The sequence below is a fragment of the Oryctolagus cuniculus genome, chromosome 7 (assembly GCF_051225735.1).
Source record: "Oryctolagus cuniculus isolate XC-2025 breed Fujian yellow rabbit chromosome 7, ASM5122573v1, whole genome shotgun sequence".
NCBI classification, from domain to species: Eukaryota; Metazoa; Chordata; class Mammalia; order Lagomorpha; family Leporidae; genus Oryctolagus; species Oryctolagus cuniculus.
The window spans coordinates 33,347,509-33,361,389 of NC_142873.1; the positions used below are offsets into that span (position 1 = coordinate 33,347,509).

Below are 13,881 nucleotides of genomic sequence, written 5' to 3' on the forward strand. Positions count from 1 at the left end.
ATGCAGGTGCAGGGGCCCAAGCACTTGGGCCATCTTCCCCTGTATCCCAGGCCATAGCAGAGAGGTGGATCGGAAGTGGAGCAGCCGGAACTCAAACCTGTGCCCACATGAGATGCCAGTGTTGCAGGTGGCAGCTTATACCTGCTACACCACAGCACCGGCCCAATGAGAAGAGTCTTAAGGAAACATAGAAATGTAAGGGAGTAGCAGAAGTGGAGCTCTGGAAAAGTATTGCCAGAAAAGGGAAAGGAGCTATGTCACAGAAATTGAGTGAAGATTTTTTAGGAGGCAGGAAGGGCCTAGGGTTGTGGTTAAATGTCTAAGATATAGGGGTTTATTCATGATTTTTAGCCAGAACAGTTTCAGTGGTAAGGTAGGGGGACAGAGCAGATTGTATAGATTAAGGAGATAATGCATAGGAAGTGAAGCCACTGAGCATGGACAACTGTTTGTGAAAAAGGATCGGAAAGGTATAAAAGCGGGAGGCAAATTACTCTGTACTCTTAAATTGACAACATAAAGTATGTGAACTCAAATTATCTTAACATGGAATGCAGCCTTGAATTGTTTTTCTCACCAAAAAAATCTTATCAGAAATTTCAAGTAAAAATATTTATGAGGAGTTGCTCATCAAAATCTTATAATCAGAAGTTACAAGACATAATATTTATAAGTAGTTGCTTAAAAGCTGGACTATCAGATATCTCTAAACCTAAACTGCTTTGTTTTGGACTTGATAAAATTGCTTCTAGTCTGTTTCACCTTGGCATTTCCACCATTAGACACACTGTGAAAAACCCAGCCAGGTACAATTTATTGTAGTACTACTATGGAATATTAGGTGTTTTGATTAAAAACAAAAAGTGGGAGCCGGCTTAAGCAGGTTAAGCATCTGCCTCTGGTGCCGGCATCCCATATGGGTGCTGGTTCGTGTCTTGGCTGCTCCTCTTCTGATCCAGCTCTCTGCTTATGGCCTGGGAAAGCATCAGAAGATGGCCCAAGTCCTTGGGCTCTTGCACCTGCATGGGAGACCCAGAAGAAGCTCCTGGTTCCTGGCTTCAGATCAGCCCAGCTCCGGCCATTGCAGCCATTTGGGGAGTGAAACAGCAGATGGAAGACCTTTCTTTCTGTTTCTCCCTTTCTCTGTCTGTAACTCTACCTCTCAAATAAATCTTTTTTTTTTTTTAAAAATAGTGGAAGCTATTTCTTTGAGTTTTCAATGTCAGTAAAAGCGGCGACTGTTAGAAATTTTTTTTTATGGACACTGCTTGAATCAATTTATTTTTCCTTTGAATTTGCTGCCGATCAACCTACAGTCAGATTTGCTATTCATCTCCAGCAACTTTTTAGAATGAATTATATTTCCATGTATTGATACTATCTATGGTTTAGTTGTTACTCAGTCTAACCTTTCCTTTGTTCAGAATTTCCACTTGAGCTTTTTCATAAAAAAATAAATGGGAATGAGCATTTGGCACAGGGAGTGCCTGGCTCAGGTCCTGGCTGCTCTGCTTCCTATCCAACTTCCTGCTAATTCACACCTGTGGGATACAGCAGATGGTGGCTTGAGTCCTTGTGTCCTTGCCACCCACCTGGGAAATCTGGATGGAGTTCTGGACTCTTGGTTTCGGCCTGACCCAGCTGTGGCTGCTGCAGGCCTTTAGGGGGTGAGCCAGTGGATGGAGGGAGGATCTCTCTGTTTGTATTTCTCTCTGCCTTTCAAGTAAAGTGAAAATAAATTTTAAAAAGATACATAGTCCTTGGCAAGGAGGAGGACTAGAATGAGGGAATTGGTCAGCAATAGTAAGGGTTTCTGAGAAGCAAAGTGTCTGATTTTACCAGGTAGAGCTCTTTGATAACAAGCCTTGATAGGGCTATTAATTTGAAACTGGGATATCTTTTGTATTTTATCTGAAGATATTATGTCCACCATTCCTTAATTTCAGGAGCAGAGGTTTGGGCTCTTCTTACATTTCCCTCTTATGTATGAACCTGTTTTAGCTTTTTAGGCTGCCTTTAAATTTTCTCAAGTCACACATGTGAACAGAAACTCAGGAAAAGCAGAGCTATATGGTTACTGGAAGGCAGGAACCTTCTGCGAGAAGAGCAAGCCCTGAGGAAACCCTTGACAGTGGGAGGATCCCTTTGCAGCCCCACTGTTTTTGTTTCTTCTTTCTCTTCTATTCAACTTCCCCACTTTCTCTGTTGTGTTTTGCTGGCATTAAACTCTTCTCTTCACCAAATTTTGTCTTATGTCATTGAGTTCTTTGTATCTTAAAATTGTCAGCATGATCTCTGGAAAACCTGCATCCATGTTACTTGAGATACCTATTAAAAATGAAAGGACCAAACCCTTACTCCCAGACTTTATGGAATCCAATGTAGGACCTGGGGGTCTACTTTTAAAAAAAAAAAAAAAAGAAAGAAAAAGAAAAAAAAAAAAAGCCAAGATAATTTTGAAGCAAACAAAAGTTTGAGAACCAATATTATATTGCAGATTTTCTACTTCTAATTCCATAATTGATTTGTGTTCCTAAGATTTTTTGGTTTAATTTTCTGAGGGAAGGAATTCAGTTGGCTAAGTTCATCGTTGTATGCCATGTGTCGCAGGAGGGCTTGTGGATTGGTTGCCTGTTAGGTCCGAGTGTATATTAGTCAGAGTTGTCCAGAGAGACAGAACCACTAGGAGGGAGGTTTCAAAAAGTTCATAGAAAATTTACATTAACTTTTAGTTCTGTTTTCCCACACACTTTTTTAAAAAAATTATTTACTTATTTGAATGGCAGAGTGAGAGAGAGACAGAGAGAAATCTTCCATCTGCCGGCTTACTCTCCACATGCCCACAACAGTTGAGGTTAGGCCAGGAACCAGGAACCCAAGTACTTGGCCATCACATGGTGCCTCTCAGCATGTGCATTACCAGGCAGCTGGAATCAGAAGCAGAGCCAGGACTTAAACCCAGGCACTCTGATATGACATGCCTATGATGAACCATCACAGTGCTCCCAGCTTCCTGCTAACGTGCGCTCTGGGAGACAGATGGCAGCTGAAATACATTGGTCCCAGCCCCAGATATGGGAGATTCAGATTGAGTTCCTGACTCCTGGCTTTGAACTGGGCCATCCCTGGCTATTGAAGGTATTTGAGGAAGGAAACCAGCAGATGAGAGTTATCTCGCTGTCTACCTCTCTGCCTTTTTTATAAAATTAATTAATTGATTAATAATTTTAAAAATAACAAAGACTTGTTACATTATGGGAGAACTGATCATGTAGAAAAAGAGCTCCAATCCCCAAGATGGACCATAAATCCATCTTGGTTTCATCTGTAAATCTTAAGCATCCCAGACCTACTACTGTCTGTATCCTTTACACCCAAGGAAAAGGCTTGTTCTTCTGTAGGCTTATTCTTATTTCTTCCTTTCCTTTACCTGCCAGTCTTCACACCCAAGGTATATTTTTTTGTTCCAGAATATACTTTTCTGTTATTCTGTTTTTATACCATAATTTTTTATGAGGGTAGAGATTTTTGTATGTTTGGTTCAGTTTGTGGAATTTTGGAATTAAAAGATAAATTCATTTTTCCATGAAATTTTTGAAGTATCTTTAATCAACACTTGTAGAATGAATTAATCCTTCATGATAAAATATTTATGCGGGATCAAAGAAAGCATATTATATAGAAAGACTATTTAGCAGGGAGTTGGGAAACATGGATTCTAGTCCTAGCTTTGCTATAAATACCTGTGTTATCTTTCACAAGTCATTTCCCCCTTGCTGGACCTGTTCTTCACAGGTACAACAATGAAATCCTTTATGTTGTTGGAATACAGTATGAGTAAGTATGACATTAACGTGCATTTGAGACTCATTTAGGAGTTTGAGTACTTTAGTAATTTCTAGGTATATTGCAATTTTTTTGAATTACAGGCCGAATGTCCTAGCTTTACAAATAACTGTGAGATTGTTTATTTTTATATTGATTAGACTGTAATATGAAAGAACTTGAATTCCAAATTTATCCTGTCAACTGGCTTATAATTTTTAGACTATGCTCCTTTAGGAAAAATAAAAAAGGGAAGAAAATGTTAAGAGATAAGTAATTAATATATGAGGCATCTATGCACAATCATATGGTACACTTAAGGGTTAATTGACTGGTAGTTCCTGTTGGTATAATGTAAGTGTATATCTTAATGAACAGAGTTAAGACATATAATGTCAGAGGTAATTTTTTTAAAGCTTCAGGGATTTTTTTATGCCTTTAAAATGAAATGTTTTGGTGCTTTGCTATATTTGGATTTTCTGTTAGTACAAAGTATACAATTTTCCAGGTATTCACTTTATCTTAACTGATGTTGAAATAGAGTGCTTTTGTAATCTCCAGCAGCAAATAAACAACTGCTTTGTGCTTAGCACTGTGTGTTTTAACCATTTCATTAATTCTTTTCAGAGAGGCAAGAAGAGAAACTGAAGAATAACAACAGAGATCTATCAATGGTAATAGTCCTAAATATAACTTGATGGTAAACCACATAATGTTTTCAGCGAAAAACTGATTTGCATCAGGTGCATTGCACTTAGCCTTTTCAGAAATGTGTCACCTAAGAAGGCTATAAATAATATTATGGATGTTCCTGTACCAAACGGAAGTGAAAATATATGCCACTGCTCTTAAACTTCATTTTAATAATGTCAGCACCTTTTTAAGGCTATCTGAGAGGTTATAATTTGTCCACTTCACACAGTTCTTGCTTGGTTTCAAATGAAGTAGGTTGTTTTCTTTTTCTTCTGTGTGTTAATGCTGCATCTTTGGTTTTATGGTGACTAATATTATCCCTGTATAGAAATTGGAACTTTATGGATGACGTTCATTATTGCCTCTTGTTCTTTAAGAGACCTTTTGTTCTGATGTCACAAGTTCCAGAAAGTATAAGGGAAAGTGATTTCATTATTCATTTACTCCTCATTTGTCAAGAGTACACTTTGTTCAAGCTTGTCTTCCTAAGACATAGATAGCCTAGTTATATAGCTTGGCTAGTTTTTCTGCTTCTATTTATTTTACACAAGATGTCTGGATTGTGTATAAGTTTTTTCTGACTTACTGAGAGGCTTCTTTATCTTCTTGAAATTATTTTTAAGAAAGACTATAATTTTAAAAATTTTAAGCTTGTATGAAATACAATAAGAGAGATATTTCATCCTCTGGGTCACTCCCCAAATGCCCACAACAACCAGGGCTGGGCAAGGTAGAAGCCAGGAGCCCAGAACTCAATCTAGATCTGCTACCTGGGTGTCAGGAACCCAACTTCTTGAGCCATTACCTGCTGCCTTCCAGGATATGAATTAGCAGGAAGTTAGAATCAGAAATAGAGCCAGAATGGGGATACAGCCAGTTAAGCTGCCACCATCAGTGGTGCTGGTATCCCGTATGGGCACTCGTTCAAGTCCCTGCTGCTCAACTTGTGATCCAGCTTCCTACTAATGGCCTGGGAAAGCAGCAGAATATGGCCCAAGTACTTGGGCCCCTGCACCCATGTGGGAGACCTAGAAGAAGCTTCTGGCTCCTAGCTTCAACCTGGCCCAGCCCTGACCATCGTGGTCATTTGGGGAGTGAAGCAGTGGATAGAACTCCCTGCCTCTGTAACTCTGACTTTCAAATAAATAAATAAATCTTTAGAAACAGAACTAGAATTTGAACCCAGGCACTCTGATGTGGGATTGTAGGTATGCCAAATGACACTGTTAACTATCATGCCAAATGCCTGCCCCAAGAAAGATTGTAATTTAAAAGTGCGTATTTTACAAAATAGCTTTTCTTCTCTGTTGACACATATTACATGTTTACTATAACAAATTTGGAAACTGAAAAAAGAAGTTAAAATTACCTAAATATCAGTGATCCAGAGATAATGTATGTTAATCTTACCTCTTTATTAATTTTCATTTATTAATATACTTACAGCATATGTAATTAAGAAAGATTTTAGTTAGAAATAACAGAATACCTAACCAACAATGTTTTAAAACAAATAAAGGCTCATTTTCTTGCTCAAGAAACCGATAGGTGGTAGTCTCAGGCTAGCAGCTCAGTCATGCCCTTCAAGACTTAGGTCTTTAGCTTAAGATTGCTGGGTTGTTTGATAGCTGCTTTGTCTTCAGGCATTTTGTTCTTCATTCTAAGCAAGAAGAATAGGCGAAAAGCTGAAGAATGTGCTAGCCAAGTTTTTGTAAAAATCCCATTCAGGGTGGGTGTTTAGCAGTTAAGACAGCTGTGCCCTAGATCGCAGTACATGCATTTGATTCCTGTCTCCAGCTCCTGATTCCAGCTTCCTGTTAATGCAGATCCTGAGAGGCAGAATGGTGGTCCAGGTAACTGGGTTCTTGCCTCCTTTGTGGGATACTTGGACCAAATTTTTTTTTTAAGTTCCATCTACAAGGTGCAGCAGGTTAAGCCGCTGTCTGCAGTGCTAGTATCCCGTATGGGTACTGGTTAGTGTCCCGGCTGCTCCGCTTCCAATTTAGCTCCCTGCTAAAGTTCCTGGGGATATAGTGGAAGACAGCCCAAGTCTTTGGGCCCCTGCACCCAGATGGGAGACCCAGAAGATGCTCCTGACCTAAGACTTCAGCCTGACCTAGCCTGGGCCATTGCAGCCATTTGGGGAATGAACCAGTGGATGGAAGATTTCTCTGTTTCTTCTCTTTCTGTAACTGTGCCTTTCAAACAAATAAATAAATCTTAAATTAAATAATAAAGTTTCATCCAGTACTTTTATTTATAATTCACTGGTCAGAGTTGGGTCATGTGATCACCCCAATATTATTTTTCACAAAGTAACAAAAGAGGAGTTAGAGATTGAGGATGGGTTAGCCAACAAACAGCTTTTTATAAGGAATACTTTTTTTTTTTAAGATCTTATTTATGTATTTGAAAGTCAGAGTTATAGAGAGAAAAGGATGAGAGAGAGAGAGAGAGAGAGAGAGAGAGAGATCTTCTAACCACTAGTTTACTCCCCAAATGGCCAAAACAGCTAATCCTGGGCCAGGCCAAACCCAGGAGCCCCAAAATCCATCCAGGTCTCCCACATGGGTGGGAGGAGCCCAAGCACTTGGGCCATCTTCCACTGCTTTTCCAGGCACATTAGCAGCATCCTGGAATGAAAGTAGAACAACCAGGATTTGAACTGGTACCCATGTGGGCTGCCAGTATTGCAAGTAGCAACTTAACTAGCTGTACCACAACACCAGCTCCTGTGAGGAGTACTTTTTAAAAAATGATGTAAAACCAAGACTTTTGGAAAACTTTTTCCATTTATTTATTTGCAAGGCCGAGATAGAGACAGAGGGAGATAAACAAAGTTCTTACCCACTAGTTCATTCTTCAAATATCCACAATGATACCCAGTTGGGACTGAAGCTGAGAGCTTGGAACTCAATCCAGGTTATCCTGTGAGTTGTAGAGACCTAACTACTTGAGCAATTACTGCTGCCTCCCAGGGATTTGTATTAGCAAGAAGTTGCAATCTGGAGTGGAGCTAGGAATCAAACACAGGCATTCTGAGGTAGCACAAGGGTGTTACAACCCGCATCTTAACCACAAGGCCAAACACCTGTCTCTGGGATATGCTTTAGTGGTAGTTTTCTTTAGTGTGAAATGACAATTTGTGGTCTCCTTTCAGGTTCGAATGAAATCCATGTTTGCAATTGGCTTTTGTTTTACTGCCCTAATGGGAATGTTCAATTCCATGTAAGTACCCTTCTATATGCTTTTGCTTAATAACTTACTTTATGATTGTAGGTAGGTTAACATAAACTTCTTGATAATATTTTATTTTGATATAATTTCAAGCTTATAGAAAAGTTGCAAGAATACTATACCTGGTGGCCGGCACCATGGCTCACCAGGCTAATCCTCTGCCTGCAGCACCAGCACCCCAGGTTCTAGTCCTGGTCGGGGCACTGGATTCTGTCCCGGTTGCTCCTCTTCCAGTCCAGCTCTTTGCTGTGGCCCAGGAAGGCAGTGGAGGATGGCCCAAATCTTAGGCCCTGCACCCGCATGGGAGACCAGGAGGAAGCACCTGGCTCCTGGCTTCAGATTGGCACAGCACGCTGGCTGTAGAGGCCATTTGGGGAGTGAACCAATGGAAGGAAGACTTTTCTCTCTGTCTCTCTCTCTCTCACTGTCTAACTCTGCCTGTCAAAAAAAAAAAAAAAAAGAATACTATACCTGGTATTCATACCCTACATTTATTAACATTTAACCTTTTTCACCTTTTTTCCTCTCTGTATTGTATTCAAAGCTACTTTAAAATATTTGTGGAAAATAGAATTAAAGTGTAAGTTTATTTTGGTGTAGAAATTTTTTTTAAAAAAATCCATGCATATTGCTGGGCCGGCATCATGGCGTGCCATGTAAAGCTGCCTCGTGTGATGCCAGCATCCAATATGAGCACTGGTTTGTGTCCCAGATGCTCCACTTCCAATCAGCTCCGTGCTAATGCTCCTGGGAAGGAAGCAGAAGAGGGTCTAAGTACTTGGACCCCTGCCACCATGTGGGAGACCACAATGAAGCTCTTGGCTTCAGCCTGGCTGAGCCCTGGCTATTGCAGCCATTTGAAGAATAAACCAGCAAATGAAAAATCTCTCCCTGTCTCTCCTTCTGTCTAACTCTTACTTTCAAATAAATAAATAAATGTTTAAAAAGAAAAATATCCATGCATAAAGGCTCTTCAACAACTTCATAGAAAATTTTTGCACAAAAATAAGCATCCTTTGATTCTGTTTTCCATGAACTTTTTGAAGTGCCCTCATATGTCAATGTACTCATTCTTACATTATTTATATATTTTTCTAAATCACTTGAGACTATGTAATAAGCTTCATGCCTCTTTAGTCATATTACTTTATGTGTATTTCCTGAGAACAAGGACATTTTCTTATATGCTTCAAGACTGTTACCAAAATCAAGGGAATTTACTTTTGATATATATTTCCTCTGTTTTTAAGTTTCTTACTAATATTCTGCTTCCAAAGAAAGGTAGTCTTGTAAAGATGTTTTGACTCTTAAAATAGAGTCTTAATGACTATAATCTTGTTTCATAATGAAGTCAGGTACTGTTGTCTAAACTAGCACGTAGGAGACCTAAGTAATTATGGCACTGCTTTTGACAGAAGTTAGGAAAACATCCAAAGATGACAGTCATTTGTTACTTTTCGAAGGTCACATGAACTATATCATATGTGTAAGAATTTCCTTCACTCTTTCCTTTCTTCCTTCTTTTATTTAAAAAAGATTATTTATTTATTTGAAAGGCAAAGTGACAGAGAGAGTGGGAGGGAAAGAGGGTGAGAAAGAGAGAGATCTTCCATTTGCTGATTCACTCCCCAAATGGCCACAACATCTGGGACTGGGCCAGGACAAAGCCCAAGCCCAGAACTCCATCTGAGTCTGCCATGTGGGTAGCAGGGACTCAAATGCTTGAGCCATCATCTGATGCTTCCCAGATGCACTAGCCAAGAGCTGGATTGGAAGGGGACTCAAACCAGAACTCCAGTATGGGATGTGGGCATCCCAAGCAGTGGCCTAACTTGCTGCACCACAACTTGCTTTCTGTCTATCTCCCTGTTACCTCCTCCCCAAGTCTATCATATCCTTCCTACCTTTTAACTGTTTACCTTGTATAAGGCACTCCACTTGGTATCAGAATTTTACAAATAAGATGTGACCCCTGCCTTTCAGTAGTATCAAAATTTTGTAGGAAGAAAAGCAAAAATAGGGACCAACACTGTGGGGTAGGGGGTTGAGCATCCACCTGTGGTGCTGGCATCCCATATGGGTGCTGGTTCGAGTCCCAGCTGCTCCACTTCCAATCCAGCTCCCTGCTGATGGCCTGGGAAAGCAGAGGAAGATGGCCCAAGCAGCCTTATAGGAGACCCAGAGGAAGCTCCTGGCTTTGGATTGGCCCAGCTCTGGCCATTGCTGTCATTTGGGTAGTGAACCAACGGATGGAGGACCTCTCTCTCTGTCTCTCCTTCTCTCTAACTCTGCCTCTCAAGTAAATAGATAAATATTTTAAAAATTTTAAAAAAAATGTGCTTTTTGAGAATGTTATAGTAGAAATACATGTGAAGTATAGTAGGGGATAAAGAAGGCAGTTGTCATTTTTGTCTTGGTAAGGGATTTAGAGAGGGTGTCCAAAATGGTTTCAATACAAAATTTTCACTTAACTAATTGTTATTAGAATCACAAACCCTTTTAGACATGGAAGATTAAATTGCCCAAGGTAATTGGAAATCCCATGATTTCTGTATTATAGAAATTTCTGAACAATTCTAAACCCTGTAGTCTTTCACTTCTTCATGCTTTCTCTCTTTTCTTGGGTACATATCTCTGAATGACTAGGCCAACCAAACACTGAAATGTTTTAGAGTTAATAAGTAAACTTAATTGGTACTACTGAAATACTTTTCTTAAATCATTGTATTCTAGGCAGTAGAGAACTTAGATACTCACCTGCACTTTTTCTCTTTGAAGCTTAACTTCTTATTTTTCTCATACTTCTGATTTTCTTAATATGTATTTTGATTTATTTATTTTCGTTTTATTTGAATAGCAGAGAGAGAGAGAGCCCGTGAGAGAGATCGATCTCCTGTCTGCTGGCTCACTCCCCAAGTGCTCACAATAGCTAGAGCTGGGACAGGCTGAAGCCAGGAGCAGGAACTCACTCTAGGTTTCCAGTGTAGATGGCAGAGACCTAAGTACTTGAACCATCACAGGGTACTCTCCAAGGTGTGCATTAGCAGGAAGCTGGAATTAGAAGTGGAACCAGGGGGCTGGCGCTGTGATGTAGTAGGCTAAGCCTCCACTTGCAGTGCTGGCATCCTATATGGGCACAGGTTCGTGTCCCAGCTGCTCCTCTTCCATTCCAGCTCTCTTCCTATGGCCTAGGAAAGCAGTGGAAAATGGCCCAAGTGTTTGGGCCCCTGCACCCATATGGGAGACCCGGAAGAAGCTCCTGGCTTCTGATTGGCCCAGCTCCAGCTGTTACGGCCATTTGGGGAATGAACCACCAGATGTTCTCTCTGTCTCTCCCCCTCTCTGTCTGTAGCTTTACTTCTCAAATAAGTAAATAAAAATCTTCTTTAAAAAGATGTTGCAGTGTTTAAAGAAAGAAAAAGAGAAATGGAACCAGGACTCACATAAGTGAGTGCAACTCAATCAGGTGTACTCTGATTTGGAATGTTGGCATCCTAAGTGGTATCCTGACTGCTGTGCCAAGTTCCTGCCCTCTTAATAATGCTTTTCAGGTTAACAGTTTTTTTTTTTTTTTCTGGGTGTAACTATTCTTATTAGTCTTGGCTCTATTGTATGTTTACAGCAACAGATTTGAGTCCTGCTTGGCTTGAAGTTCAACATTAGATGTTATTCCTTAGTCTCATGTACAGATGAATTCTGAAATAGCCTGGATAAGAAATAACTTGGCAGCTCCTATCAGTAATAATGCTGCTTTATGTTCATGTGATTCCTGTCATAGTGTCATTTGTGAACATGTTGTGATAAACATCTTTCCCAATGTATACTTTTACATATCTACACAGATACTAAATAAGTCTGAAAGACTGCTCTCTGGGAATGTCCTCTGCTTTATTTATTTTATTTTTTCTTTATTTTTATTTTTTAAAGATCTATTTATTTTTTACTTGAAAGTTAGTTACACAGAGAGAGGAAAGGCAGAGAGAGAGAAAGGTCTTCCTTCGTCGGTTCACTCCCCAAATGGCCTCAATGGCTGGAATTGCACTGATCCAAAACCATGAGCCAGGAGTTTCCTCTGGGTCTCCTATGTGGGTGCAAGGACCCAAGGACTTGGTCCATCTTCTGATGCCTTCCCAGGCCACAGCAGAGAGCTGGATTGGAAGTGCAGCAGCCGGGACTCAAACCGGCACCCATATGAGATGCCAGCACTGCAGGCGGCAGCTTTACCCACTACGCCACAACACCAGCCCCGGTCTTCTGCTTTAAAATGTGATTTTTCTGTCAATGCCATTTATTTTCCCAAGTTTTATTACTTATTTTCCTAATTATTAAAGGTATAATTCTCATTAGAAAAATTCCAATAATACATAAATGTATAAAATATAAAGTAAAAATCACTGCCTTCCTAAAGTTAAAGATTTGAACTTTTTTTTATGTATGTAAACATATATAGGTTTTTGTATATAGAAATTGCTGGTTGTTTTGAACCAGCTGTACTTTATCTATAACAATTTTATTTAATTTTTTTTAAAAGATTTATCTTTATTTATTTGAAAGAGTTACAGAGAGAGGTAGAGACAGAGAGAGAGGTCTTGCATCCACTGGTTCACTCCCAGATGGCCGCAACGGCCAGAGCTGTGCCGATCTGAAGCCAGGAGCCAGGAGCTTCCTCTGGGTCTCCCATGTGGGCACAGGGGCCCAAGCACTTGGGCCATCCTCCACTGCTTTCCCAGGCCATAGCAGAGAAGAGATCGGAAGAAGAGCAGCCAGGACTAGAACTGGTGCCCATATGGGATGCCAGTGCCTTAGGCCAGGGCTTTAACCTGCTGCGCCACAACACAGGCCCCATCTATGACAGTTTTAAAAATGCAAAGCATAGCTCTAGGATATTCTTTTTAAAATAACTGAATAGTATTGAATGGCTATACCCTAATTTAATTTATTTAGCTAGTTTCCTGTTATTCTTCATATTGAATATTTTCAGGGAATATGTACTATAGTATATACTTATCATTTCCTTTGGGTAAATCCTAGCAGCATTGTTGGGGTAAAATTTTGGTATTAACTGTTCTTTAGAAATTTATTTGTGGTTTTTGTTTTTTGAGGGACAGAGTTCAACAGACAGACAGAGAGCTCTTATGTCTCTCTTATCCTCTGGTTCACTCATCAAATGCCCACAGTGGCTATGGCTAGGCCAGACCAAAGCTGGGAGCCAGGAACTCAATCCTGGTCTCCTACATGAATGACAAGGACCAATTACTTGAACCATCACCTGCTGCTTCCTAGGGTGTGTATTAGCAAGAAGCTGGAATCAGGAGCAGAGCTAGGCCTTGAAACTCCCATATGGGATGTGGAAATCTTAATGCTTAGACAAGATGCTTGTCCCTTTAATTTATATTTTTAGATTATATGGCCATCAATACTTGTGAGTGGATCTTTTGCCATATACTTTTCACTTGGAATTATGTATCTTTTAATATTTATTGGTCTGATAATTGAAAAATATTTCTTTTTAAAATTTTCATTTCTTTGATTACTTGTGAGATTTAGCTTATTTTCATATACTGATTACATTTTCCCCATCTAAATTTCTAGTTTATGTCCTGTGTGTTTCCCATACCCCCCTTTTTGGTGTTTGCTTTGTATTATTTACAAGAATTTTTATATATCAAGGCTATTAAGTTCTTTTTTGGGGGGATATATGGAAAATGTTATTTTATTGTTGATAAAGCTATTCTTTTCCATTATACATGCAATGTCTTCCTCATACCAGGTTATAGAATTTTTAAATATTTCTTACCTTAAAATATTTGCTTCCTCTATAAATTATTTTGGTATTCAGATTCCAACTACTAAGTCCTTAGCCATTGTTAACATCAGTTAGTTGATAAATCATCTTTTCCTCAGTGATTTGAAATGACTTCTCACATATAAGTAGCTTACCAAACCTTATACAGTGGATCTTTAAAAGTGAATCTTAAGTAGGAATGTGTCTCAAGACAATGTAGAAAGCTTTAAAAAATAGTTTTCTTGGCTTAAAACATGAAGGTTTACCTCTAAAACCTTTAATCAGTTTAGAATTACATAGAATAAAAAGTGAGAATGAACTTAAATTATTTCAAAACACAA

At 39.4% G+C, this 13,881-nt stretch overlaps 1 protein-coding gene across 1 annotated transcript in view; it reads left to right on the forward strand.

Moving 5' to 3' along the window:
* TMCO1 (transmembrane and coiled-coil domains 1) overlaps positions 1 to 13,881 on the forward strand; it is a 58,457-nt gene that overhangs the window by 11,782 nt on the left and 32,794 nt on the right. The window contains exons 4-5 of the mRNA XM_002715830.6: positions 4,453 to 4,499; positions 7,679 to 7,746. Coding sequence (XP_002715876.3) covers positions 4,453 to 4,499; positions 7,679 to 7,746 — 115 coding nt within the window. The remainder of the gene's footprint in view (positions 1 to 4,452; positions 4,500 to 7,678; positions 7,747 to 13,881) is intronic.